Genomic DNA, 12576 nt, shown 5'->3' on the forward strand with positions numbered 1-12576 from the left:
TGTGCGAGGCTGTCGAAGAATCAAGTCTGTAGAAGTGGAGCGGCCGCGGCGGCAAGCAGCAGCAGCAACGGCCGCAGCGGCGGAACTGAGGCGGGCTTGGCGCTGACGCGGACGCTCAAGAGCGGCGACGCCGGGGAACTGTGAGAGAGCAGCCGAGCGACCCGGGACCCGGGCCGCACCCGAGTTCCACGCCGCCCGGCCGCCGCCGCCCCGGCGCGGCATGCCCCGCCGCTCGGGCTGAGCCTGCCCCGGCGGCCGCCCCCCGCCCCCCGCCCCCCCGGCCTCCCCGCCCCCCGCCGCCGCGACCTGCTGCGCTCCCCCGCGCCCTCGCGGCCCGTCTTTGCCCCGGTCTGGAGGCCCGCCGCGCCTCCCGCCGAGCCGCAGCGCCCGCCGCGCCGCGTCGCCCCGCCGCCCACCCGCGCCCGCGCCGGCCGGGGGGACGTGCTGCCGCGGCTGCAGCCCCTCGCCCCGCGCCCGCCGCCCCTCGTGCCCCGGGGGCGCAGCGCGGGCGCCGAGTCTTCGCGGGCTTTGCCGCCGCCTCCGCCTCTGCGGCCGCCGCCGCCGCTGGTGGGGGAGCCGCGGGCTTGGGGGGGGAGGAGGGCGCGCGTGGTGCCGGCGGGGGGCGGCGGCGCCCCCTCCTCCTCCTCGGACATGGCCGCGGCGGTGGCGGTGGCGGCCGCGTCCCGCCGGCAGTCGTGCTACCTGTGTGACCTGCCCCGCATGCCCTGGGCCATGATCTGGGACTTCACCGAGCCCGTGTGCCGCGGCTGCGTCAACTACGAGGGCGCCGACCGCGTCGAGTTCGTCATCGAGACGGCGCGGCAGCTCAAGCGGGCGCACGGCTGCTTCCAGGAGGGCCGCTCCCCGCCCGGCACCGCCACCCCAGCCGCCGCCAAGCCGCCGCCGCTGTCGGCCAAGGACATCCTCCTGCAGCAGCAGCAGCAGCAGCAGCTGGGCCACGGCGGCCCCGAAGCCGCCCCGCGCGCCCCGCAGGCCCTGGAGCGCTACCCGCTGGCCGCCGCCGCCGAGCGCCCCTCGCGCCTGGGCTCCGACTTCGGGGCCGGCCGCCCGGCCGCAGCCGCCTTGGCGCAGCCGCCGACGCCGCAGCCGCCGCCCGTCAATGGGATCCTGGTGCCCAACGGCTTCTCGAAGCTGGAGGAGCCGCCCGAACTGAACCGCCAGAGCCCGAACCCGCGGCGCGGCCACGCCGTGCCCCCCACCCTGGTGCCGCTTATGAACGGCTCGGCCACGCCGCTGCCCGCAGCTCTGGGGCTCAGCGGCCGCGCCGCCGCCTCCCTGGCCGCCGTGTCGGGGGCCGCGGCCGCAGGCCTGGGCTCGGCGCAGCCCCCCGAGTTGAGCTCGCACAAGCGGCCGGCGTCCGTGTCCAGCAGCGCGGCGGCAGAGCACGAGCAGCGCGAGGCGGCAGCCAAGGAGAAGCAGCAGCCGCCGCCCTCGCACCGGGGCCCCGCCGACAGCCTGTCCAGCGCGTCCGGAGCCGCGGAGCTGGGCACCGAGGGCGCGAGCAAAGGCCGCGGGCCGGGAGAGCAGGACTGGGTCAACAGGCCCAAGACCGTGCGCGACACGCTGCTGGCGCTGCACCAGCACGGCCACTCGGGACCCTTCGAGAGCAAGTTTAAGAAGGAGCCGGCCCTGACTGCAGGCAGGTTGTTGGGTTTCGAGGCCAACGGGGCCAACGGGTCTAAAGCAGGTAGGGGCGGCTGTGCAGTGAGGGGCTCTAGGGAAGTAGAGGGGCTGAAAGGCAGGGGCTGCCAGGGTGCACTTTCCATTCGCCTGTCTGCCCCAGCCCAGAAACAACAAACACCCAACTTCCTGATCGGCGGGACCAGTGCTTAGTGGCAACGTGTTCATGTGCTGAAGCAGCATAACAGAGATGAGTCAGACCGGGCTGAAAGGCACTGACACAAGCTTTTCCTTTCCCAGCACATTCTTGGATGGGAGCATGAGGGCACCAGTCACCTTTTAACCTGTTGAGGGACATGGGCTGGCGTAGGCACAGCACAACTTGTGTATGTGCCTGAATGTGTAAAAATAGGCAATGGTGTACATACCGTTTCTGTGCCTTTTTTTTTTTTAAGTCCATGTGCTGCCTCAAAGCCCCATGTCTTAAGTGTTAAGTTGCACGTGCTTATGGAAGTCATGAGTTTTTCTAAATAACTCTTGCAGAACAGGAATTCTTCGGTGAATTTTGTTTCATGTTAGAGATCCATTTCAAAAGTGTCTGTTAACTGATTTTTCTTCTCATTTTTCCCCTCTTATTTTCCAGTAGCAAGAACAGCAAGGAAAAGGAAGCCTTCACCTGAACCAGAAGGTGAAGTTGGCCCTCCTAAAATCAATGGAGAGACACAACCATGGTTGTCTACCTCCTCAGAAGGTCTCAAGATCCCCATTACTCCTACATCATCTTTTGTGTCTCCACCACCACCCACTGCATCACCCCATTCCAACCGGACCACACCGCCTGAAGCAGCCCAAAATGGCCAGTCCCCCATGGCAGCCCTTATCTTAGTTGCAGACAATGCAGGAGGCAGTCACACCTCAAAAGATGCCAACCAGGTTCACTCCACTACTAGGAGGAATAGCAGCAGTCCACCCTCTCCATCCTCTATGAACCAAAGAAGGCTAGGCCCTAGAGAGGTGGGTGCCCAGGGAGCTGGCAGCACAGGAGGACTGGAACCAGTGCACCCTGCCAGCCTTCCGGACTCCTCTCTGGCTGCCACTGCCCCTCTGTGCTGCACCCTCTGCCACGAGCGGCTGGAGGACACCCACTTTGTGCAGTGCCCTTCTGTCCCTTCACACAAGTTCTGCTTCCCTTGCTCCAGACAAAGCATCAAACAGCAGGGAGCTAGTGGAGAGGTCTATTGTCCCAGTGGGGAAAAATGCCCTCTTGTGGGCTCCAATGTCCCCTGGGCTTTTATGCAAGGGGAAATTGCAACCATCCTTGCTGGAGATGTGAAAGTGAAAAAAGAGAGAGACTCGTGACTTTCCGGTTTCAGAAAAACCCAGTTATATTACCCTTTACTAAAACTGTTTGAATTGTATATATATCTCCATATATATATATATATATATATATACACACACACATATATATATATATATATATCTCCAAGACAAGGGAAATGTAGACTTTATAAAACATGGCTGTATAATTTTGATTTTTTTGAATACATTGTGTTTCTATTTTTTTTTTTGACGACAAAAGGTATGTACTTATAAAGGCATTTTCTTCTTTTGTTAATGTTATTAGCATATCTTTGTGCTTTATTATCCTGGTGACAGTTACTGTTCTATGTAGGCTGTGACTTGCGCTGCATTTTTAGAGCACTTGGCAAATCAGAAATGCTTCTAGCTGTATTTGTATGCACTTATTTTAAAAAGAAAAAAAGCCAAATACATTTTCTGACGTTGTAAGATTGCCTTACTGTCTGTTATTCCTTACTGCTGGCCCCTTTCTCACACTAGAGGCCAGTTGGTGGAGAAGGAAAGGATATAAGTCAAAGGGGCACTGCTGTGAAGTGGGCATGCCGCTAGGAAATATCGAGTTTACCCCCAAAACATCCTTCGGAGGATGTCCTTCGGAGTAAAAGGAAAATTTGTCTATTTTGTGCTTTAAGTTTAATTGTTGGGGTAATGACAACCGCCTTAGAGGTGCTGCTGAGATATTTTCAGGACCTTGATTTTTTTTTTTTTGATGGGATGTTTTTTATGGGCAGAGTTGACCACTGTTCTCTGCCCACGTGATAGGTTGTAAGACTACAATGCGGCATGCTAGTTGGTTACATAATACAACAATTCAGTGAAGGAAGGCAGTGATAATGGTGGTCATGTGTACAAGGTAGCACTGCCATCTTTGAACAGAGCCTGGTTCTGTGGCAACCTTCCACCTTTTTAAACACCCTAGAGCTCTGTTTGTTGTTGCTATTGTTTCCTTTTGAAAAGGATCACAAGTTACTGTGCAAATGAACTTGATGATTGAGCATTGGTTTAGTTTCTGGTGTGTGTGTGTGTGTGTGTGTGTGTGTGTGTGTGTGTATAATACTCATTTACCTGTAGTGCTACTGCTGTTGATACGATCACCTACACTCTGTTTCTAGTGTGTGCTAAATACAGTATGGTACAATGACAGTAACCACTACGTGCTGCCAGGACTGCCCATGGGCATATCAGTGACAGCCCAAATGGAGGTGGAGGAAATATGTAATTTCCTTCTTAAATGTGTTTGAAATACCTATTCTTCTGGGGGAAAGTAGGATAATTTAGTGAAAAGCAAAGAAAGGATTTTTACATAATAGGCAAGCCCCACCTCTCAAAACTATTTTTAGAAGTCTTTTGTAAACTAATTTCTTTTTATCACTATTTTGCATCAGTAAAATGATTTTTTAAACCAGCAAATCATCACTTACTAGAAATAGTTATATCACAGTGATAATTGGTTTTTCTTTTGTGCTGTTTTGACTTAACATTGACAGGAACACTACTTTAAAGCCTTTTATGTTCAGGTATTTGTAACTTGGCCTTTTTAATTAGGCTGAATCCTCACTTCAAGGTCTACTACAACTTGTATCTTTCACAACCTAGCTTCTGTTTTGATTTGAAAATGTTGACTGTTACTTTGGATTTTTTTTTTGTCTTGTTTTTAAAATTGCTCAAAATATTTTTTAATGGTCGAGTTATTTGAACTGAAAATCAGATACTGCATCAAGTACAATGTTTTTTGTATTTTTTTTTTTTTGTGTGTGTGTGTGTGTGTGAGTGCATTTCTATTAAGGCTGTGCAAATTCATGTTACCAGTCATGGTATATTACAAACAGACTTGCATGATTAACCAGTTTGTTGTTACACTTTTTTTAATTGGAGTATCTATGACTCAGATCAGACTGGTTTCTCTTATGTAGATGCACACATGCAGAAACAGAGTCAATATTACATGCCCATAAAGACATTTGTAAAGAATTCAATTATTATGGTCTGTTGTATAAATGTGTTTCTAGGCACTTTATTATAAAATGGAATTTGACCTCATATATTACAAGTTGATCAGTCATTTGACCTACTTTGTGAGAGCTAGCTGTATGTTTTGCAGTCTCAGTACAGATAAGCTTTCCAAAATGATTAATAAAGAACCATCCTGTTATTTTGAGTAAGTCTATCCAGCTATGGAAAAGACAACCTGTGGTTTCTCTGTGCCGCTGTTTAAGTGGGAGAAGATGTAGCTTTAAAGGGCCTTCTTGAGGTTACTATTACAAAATATCAATAAGATCTTCATGAGTATGTCTTGCTTTTGGGTGGCCTTCATAGAAGGTTTGCAGCTGGAAATGTTAATTTGGGCTATTTTTCTGGCATTCTCTTAAGTTAAAAAGTTAATGTCAGGATTCTAGGTTTTGATTTTTTTCTGTTGTCCCTGATGACAGTGCAGAGATGCTCCACAGCTGGATAAAAATGTCAGAAAGCTACTTGCTATACATGGACAGTATCATATTTCAAACCCTAGCATTTCAGCTGTGCTATTACTATTCAAAATATTAGGGGGGTAGGGTGTTGAAGCTTTCCCTTTTTTGCATTAACAATTTGTAGACTTTAACAGATGTACTGTCTTTCATGTGGCCTCACATTAAAAGTTACGAGAATATACACAAGGTTTACAACTTTTACTATATACCTTTCCTGGGCCACCAAGTATTTTAAAAGTGTGCCACCTTTTCACCTTTTTTTTTTTTTTTAAGTTGAAGGTGATACTTATTTTCTATATATATATCATGAAACTCATGTCAACTAATGAGTGTAAACTCATATCAGCATTTTAAAATTACACTGGAAATATCACCTGCATTCTGTCATTTGTCAGACTTACAGTACTTTTTTTCCTTTAACTTTTAGCATTAAATAAAAATAAAAATTGGGAGCACTGAACATTTTCTGAGGCCTAATTCTTCAATGTTTTAAAGTAAACTTAGAATGGCTCTTATTTTGACCACTGATGTCAATATAACTAAAGGATGTATGGGGTAAGGGTTTTATTGAAAGTGCAGAACAGGAGATAAAATACATGGTACAAAAAGACAACTGATGCTAAGGGGGAAAAAATCTTGGACTGGGTAAAGGACAATTGGATAGGAGAATCAGAAGAACTGAACAAAGGACAGCCAGAAAACACTTCGTTTTTCAGTTTGCACTATAGCCAGCTATTCTGCAATACTAGATTGGAAGGAGAAGAAATGACAACACTGAAAAGTCTGTTAAAACATGGAGCTGCTCTCTGGGAAGCTTTGAAATAAAACAGCCATGCTGGACAATATTAAATACATGGAAGACACAGGAGGGACAAGAAAAATAAAGTCTACCTTTTAAAAAAGTTTGGAATAAAGTCAGAGCATGTGTGAGCTTTACTGATGTCCTGAAACCTAAATTTATAGAGGCAAAAGGTAAAAGCACTAAGATAACATTTACACGCTACTGCCACACAGATATGTGCTAGCTTTTTGCAGCTTTTACTCTGTATTGATCAATGGCTTGACAGATTTCTCTAGCAAAAGAAGTTGTGAAACTTAAAAAGAACTTGAGAATAAGTTATAGATTTATTATGTTTAAAATTAAGACCAACAGTTATGAAGTTTAATAATACTTTCTTATAAAGAAAACTAGGATACCCATTGATACACAGTCAAATATTAGTAGACTGTTGAAGAAACTATTCTTAGTTAATTATAGACTAAAATATACAAGTGATGCTTCATTTTATTACACTAAGTATTTTTAAGACTCAAAATGCTAAATTTTCTTTTTAGTGCAACTGAAAATAGTACACTTTGCAGAAGTCATTTTTAAATACTTCAAATGTTCCTTCCAAAGTAAACTTCAATGATTGTATTAAGTTTTCCACAAAAAGCAAACTAGAATCTTGACTCATGATGTGTCAGATGTCTTATTTTATTCCCAGAATTTTTTTTTTTGGGGGGGAGGGGGATGTTAAAAGGAAAATACGGAAGTCCTTATTTTTTATTTATTTTTTTAAAAGATTTTATTTATTAATGAAAAAGAAGAAGGGTGAAAGAACCAGACATCACTCTGGTACATGTACTGTCGGGGCTTGAACTCAGGACCTCATGCTTTAGAGATAAAGCATTGAGAGTCCAATGCTTTATCCACTGCACCACCTCCTGGACCACTGGAAGTCCTTTTTAATTCCTAGACTTTTATGTCCCACCATTACTCAAAAGTTGTTTTAGCGTTCTTTGTTTGGAGATACATATATATATATATATATATATATATATATATATATATATATATGTATAATAATAATATATATACATATATATTACATATGTACATAGTTTTATTTGGTAAGTGAAGAGTAAAATGTTTCTCTTCCTGATTCTAAAGAATATATGTGGAATCATTCAGAAAAATGTCAATAGGCTACTAGAAGTCCTGAGGCACCCACTCATTTACTTGCTTTTTCTTCATGAGAAACAATTTGAGAAGACACACCTTTCCTGTTCAGAGACCAAGGTCAGAGGCACCAGTAAGTAGAATACATGTTTAACATCATCACTTCATCATTTGGAGTCTAGGAATAATGATGAGTGGGCAGGAATGTCTTTTTAACTTCTCCATTGCCACTCATTAGGTCTCAGGCAGCAATGCTATTGATTATAATGAAACAAATTATAGGTGAGCTTTACTAGATTACCAACTCTGTTACTATTTGTATTGACAGCCTAAGCTTTCATAGAAGCTATATACCCCTTAGAATAGTTAAAAAGGCACAAAACTGCAACAAGTCAATTTGTATATTAAGTGTTTGGAAGCTGGAAAGTTACTGGATTTATGGATTATCTGGATTTCCCATATGATCCCCAGATAAAGCTATAATTGAGGATATCCACAGATTAATTTACTGATGAACTTTGACTTAAGCCTTCAGTCTGTTACCTGCTCGTATTGTTATAACGTAATTCAATATGCCTGATGTAAAACAACTTTCCTTTGTTGGTTTAAGGTATAATTTAAAAAATTATAGTATATGAAATATACACCTATGTTGATCTTTATCACAATATTATGTACTGCTGTGTGGTACTAAGTAACATAAAGTAATCAATATAAACAAAAAAAGATATCTTAGTGCAATAAGTATATGCCACAGGAAAATCATAATTTTTTTTTGTCATTACTGGGACGTCACCTCTTCTTTATCATGGAGACAAGACACACACACACACACACATATTCTCTGGCAGTGGGAGCCAAACTTGAACATAGGTCATGTGCATGGCAAAGCAGGCACACTATCCATGTGAGATACATAGCAGGCCCACAAAGCATTTAGAATCGTATAGATGCTGGGCCTTAATATTGTTCCCTTTTTTTGATCTAAAAAATAGTGTAAAATTTTAGCAGAACCACCCTATTAGATTGGTATGAACAGCTTCTTTTATAAAATAATCTTCTTAAATATTGCTTTGAAAAAAAAAGTGTAGGATCATCTTTAAGACCCAAAATTATAGTTATACAAGGTATCATCAGTCATAAGAATCTTCTATAGGTGATTTTTTTCTCTTTGATTAGACAAGGTCTAGAGACTAGACTACATGATTCCTACTTTAAATTGCAAGCACTGATAACACTGGTTGATATTTATTATTCTAAAGCTCCTCTAGCAACACAGCAGAAGGCCTTGATGTGGAGATAAGACATCCTGTATAAAGTAATAATGTCACATTTGAATATTTCTAAATATAGTTTATATTTGAGGGGAAATGAAATATATAATCTGTAGATGCTATCTTTATTTGGCAATTTCATTTTTTTATATTATTATCATCACTTAACTTTCAACTGAAGGGACAGATAGCTTTGCCTTACTGCTGAGTCATGGTTTGTTTTGTAGTTACTCAGGTAGCAACTTTAGTACATATTTAGGTCATTACATTTTTCTAACATTTAGAAAATATCTTTCAGGAGATAATTCAAATACAGTTTTTTGAACTTTATAATGTGACTCATCTCTCCAGGGTAAATCCAAGTACAACAGTTCACTGGAGCTGAAAATGATCCTCAGATTGCTGAGTTTTACCATCGTTCATGCTTTAGTTTAAAAATATTGACCATACTAGTGAAAATTCTGCAGAGAAGTGAAATGTAGAATGAGTAAATCAGCATTTCTTTACACATAGTCTTGGCTCTGGACCTTGCAGACTTTGAAGCCTGAGAGTTTGTAAAACAATTACCTGTCTTATCCCGAATGAAAGCTTCTTAGACTTACTTTGCCATTTTTGCCTCCAAACAGCAACAGCAAGGGGTGTGTGTGTGTGTGTGTGTGTGTGTGTGCGTGTGTGTGTGTGAAAAGATTAGTCATCAAGCCAGAAACCATCGAAATACGAATTTCACAGGCGTTCATAGTCATAGAAAATGACCATATGGATTGCTGCTATTATTTTAACACCTATTAACCAAGCACTTCACTTAAGGCTTAAGTTTAAGAAAACTGAGTCTAGGTCTTCAGTTCTTTTGGAGTTTAAAAAGCCAATGCTACAGGTAGGGAGTGTCAGTTTGCTTGGCTACAGTGCACATACTGAGGAGAATTAAGCACGAATTGGTTGCTTTCCAGTAGTTTGGGAAGTAATGAGAGGTAAATTCTTAAATGGAGAATTGAGTCTTCCTAGGATTTCTGTCCCGGACCTCCCAAAGTGCTTTCACACAGTAAATTTGTTATGCCTATCATGCTAAACTATGTGCCTGAAAGGGGTTTCTGGATCCATATTTATTATACAGATCAAGAGATCTGCCCTTGATAACATGGGTCCTAGGTCAGATTGCAGCTTGTGTGTGTGTGTGTGTGTGTGTACTTTTAATTTGTTGCTCGAGAGGCGTGTTTTAAAGGGGGGAGGGGCAAAAACAACAAAACCGCTGACTCTGCCAAGCTCTGTTTACTAAGGGACGGGAGGAGCCTCCCTTACTCTCCAGTCGCCGGCGTAAAGGCCTTCGCTCACGAGGAGACCTTGCTGTGGTTTCAGCCCAGCTCCCTGATTCACGCCGTGCCTATATTTAATTTATTGTAGAATTCATCCTGGGCCGCACCGACTCACACCGCGTCCGGAGACCCGCTCCAAGCATCAGGAGCTGCAAGACCCAGGCGGGGGCGGGGGCGGGGGCGGGGGCGGGGGCGGGGGCGGGGGCGGGGGCGGGGTCCGGCCCGGAAACGGTGACAGCGTGCGGCCCCCGAGGTGCTCCCTCTGCGCGGGCCCGGCCAGCGCGCCAGCTGCGGAGGCTATAATTAGAGGGGAGCCTTGGCCCGGGCAAGCTGGCCAGCACCACCCCCTGCCGCCCCCCGCATTCCCGAGAGGAATGCGCTAGAACCCGCGTGCGAGGCCCCCGCCGCGCTCTCTGGACTGCTCACCGCGTGGTGAACCAAATAAAGTAAAAGGTCTGGCTCCAGCTGGGCGAGGCCGAATGAGCGGCGTGCGAGCCTGCTCAGGGGTGTGGCCAGCCTGGAGTCGCCCAGAAAAGATCAAACATGCGTCAGCAAGTGCCGCCGCTGCTGCCGGCAGAGGGTCCCTGGCACAAACTGCATAGGGTGGGTTTTCTAAATTGGGAATGGCGCAGGATAATAGCTGTCCCAAAATGTCACTTCCTTTTTGGAAATTCCTAACCTTGCTTGCTTTTTTTTTTTTTTAAAGATTGTAACTATAATGCAAATGTTACATGCTAGTGAAGTAAACACTTTAAGGGGTATTTGCATTAAAGCACACGAATGCATGGCGCATGTTAGTAAAAAATATTTAGCTAATCTCAGAACATATTCATATGGGTACTACCAAATCAAAGTACTATAAGGACTGATAAGGGAGTTGTTTTTTATTGTGAAATATTTATTTGTGTATTTTTGCTATTGGGCATTTGAGGTAACACCCAATTTATTAACTTACAGTTTTTAAATTAATTTTTCAAACTAGCCTGCAGTTGTATCTCAGTAATAATAACAACAGACATAGCTTGAAAAAGAAAAATTTATCACTGGCTTTGGAGGGAGGGAGAGCCTAGGAACTTCACTGTAGACTTGTATAGTAGTTTTGGCCACTTTTTTAAAAAGTGATTTCAGTTAAAAACCATGAAAACCTTGTTCCAGATTTGAGAATAATGAGATACATCTCTACCAGAAGACTTCCTTCATCAACATATTTACCTTCCTAAATACAAAACAAAAATATTTCAGAAGCTCGAGATGCGAACCATACCAGACAGTCTATGCTCATCTACTTTAGTGAGTAATTTAGACTCCTTTCAGGCTGAAGTGATTGCTCAGGAGTTATTCCTGCTCTTTTCCTGTGACTGCCTTGACACAGCGTCACCCTAGTCTTGACAGCTTTGCTGCTTCACTGAAATCTTTGAAGGGACTATACTGAAAGATGACGCTTCCAAATTTGTATGAAAATACAAACTCGAAATTGCCTGATTCTTTCCACAAAAACAATGGGATAAAAATCGGGAAATTTCCACATGTTATGGGACTATGTGTTTCAATTAAATTTTCTTTTATTGTTGCAAGATTCTTTAAAAATTTGTATTATAACTTTATTATTAGATAGAGACAGAAAGCAATTGAGAGGGAAGGAAGAGGTAAAGAGACAAAGAGACACCCGCTGCCCTGCTTCACCACTTCTGAATCTTTCCCCCTTCTAGGTAGGAACTAGGGGCTTGAACCTGAGTTCTTGTGCACTGTAATGTGTGCCCTTAACCAGGTGCGCCACCGCCTGGCCCCTCAAACTCTTATATTTCTCCTTTGCAATGATTTTATTTATTTACTCTTTTATTGCCCTTGTTGTCTTTTTATTGTTATTATAGTTATTATTGTTGTTGTTCGATAGGACAGAGAGAAATGAAGAGAATAGGGGAAGACAGAGAGGGGGAGAGAAAGATAGACACCTGCAGACCTGCTTTGCCGCCTGTGAAGGGACGCCTCTGTAGGTGGGGGCCCGGGGACTGGAACCAGGATCCTTACACCAGTCCTTGTGCTTTGCGCCACATGCACTTAACCCGCTGCGCTACCGCTGGACTCCCAATGATTTTTTCTTTAATGTTTCTACTTGCCAATTTTTTTTAACAGAATTACCACCAAAATGTTAGGTATTACATATACCTTAGTATGTAATAAAGAATCAAACTGGGCAATTTCTATGACAGTTTTTCAATTTTTATCTGTCTGCTTGACATGAGAAATCACGGGATATATGTGATCACCATTAGCTACTTAGACACAGGAAATGTGTATCACTAAAATATAGACTTTAGATTATTAAAGGGAAATAGCAATTTTGAAACACTGGAGAGAAGGAGCTCCCCCTACTGTCATTATAGAAGATGTGTCATCTCTCAGTGCTAGTCCTAGTCTTAGACCTAGGGCATCCACCTGCTATAAAGTTCTCATCCTCTTACAGGATCTATAGTTCTACTGGAAATAAAATACAGACCGCAAAGATATGTAATGAATACGTATTTCAATGTTTTTATGTTCATATTAATTTACTGAAAGTTAGTCTACCTATAAAATTG

At 44.2% G+C, this 12576-nt stretch overlaps 1 protein-coding gene across 3 annotated transcripts; it reads left to right on the forward strand.

Annotated features, from left to right (window-relative positions):
• Positions 1–490: 490 nt before the first annotated feature.
• Positions 491–5155, forward strand: IRF2BP2 (interferon regulatory factor 2 binding protein 2). Of its 3 annotated transcripts, none has more exons than XM_016188062.2 (2): positions 491–1708; positions 2285–5155. In XM_016188062.2, exons 1-2 carry the CDS (start codon positions 652–654, stop codon positions 2998–3000), a joined length of 1773 nt encoding a protein of 590 aa, XP_016043548.2. In that variant the 5' UTR covers positions 491–651; the 3' UTR covers positions 3001–5155. The 3 variants fall into 3 exon arrangements, with proteins under 3 accessions (XP_016043548.2, XP_060040770.1, XP_016043550.2); XM_060184787.1 differs by having other exon boundaries at positions 491–1664; positions 2292–5155; XM_016188064.2 differs by having other exon boundaries at positions 501–1660.
• The last annotated feature ends 7421 nt before the right edge of the window (positions 5156–12576 follow it).

This window comes from Erinaceus europaeus, unplaced genomic scaffold (genome assembly GCF_950295315.1).
Source record: "Erinaceus europaeus unplaced genomic scaffold, mEriEur2.1 scaffold_619, whole genome shotgun sequence".
NCBI classification, from domain to species: domain Eukaryota; kingdom Metazoa; phylum Chordata; class Mammalia; order Eulipotyphla; family Erinaceidae; genus Erinaceus; species Erinaceus europaeus.

Excerpts from the sequence above, each read along its gene's own strand:
- IRF2BP2 (XM_016188062.2), top strand. The coding sequence starts at position 652 with ATGGCCGCGGCGGTGGCGGTGGCGGCCGCGTCCCGCCGGCAGTCGTGC. Across the intron at positions 1,709-2,284 it reads GGCCAACGGGTCTAAAGCAG|TAGCAAGAACAGCAAGGAAA; the intron begins GTAGGGGCGGCT and ends CTTATTTTCCAG.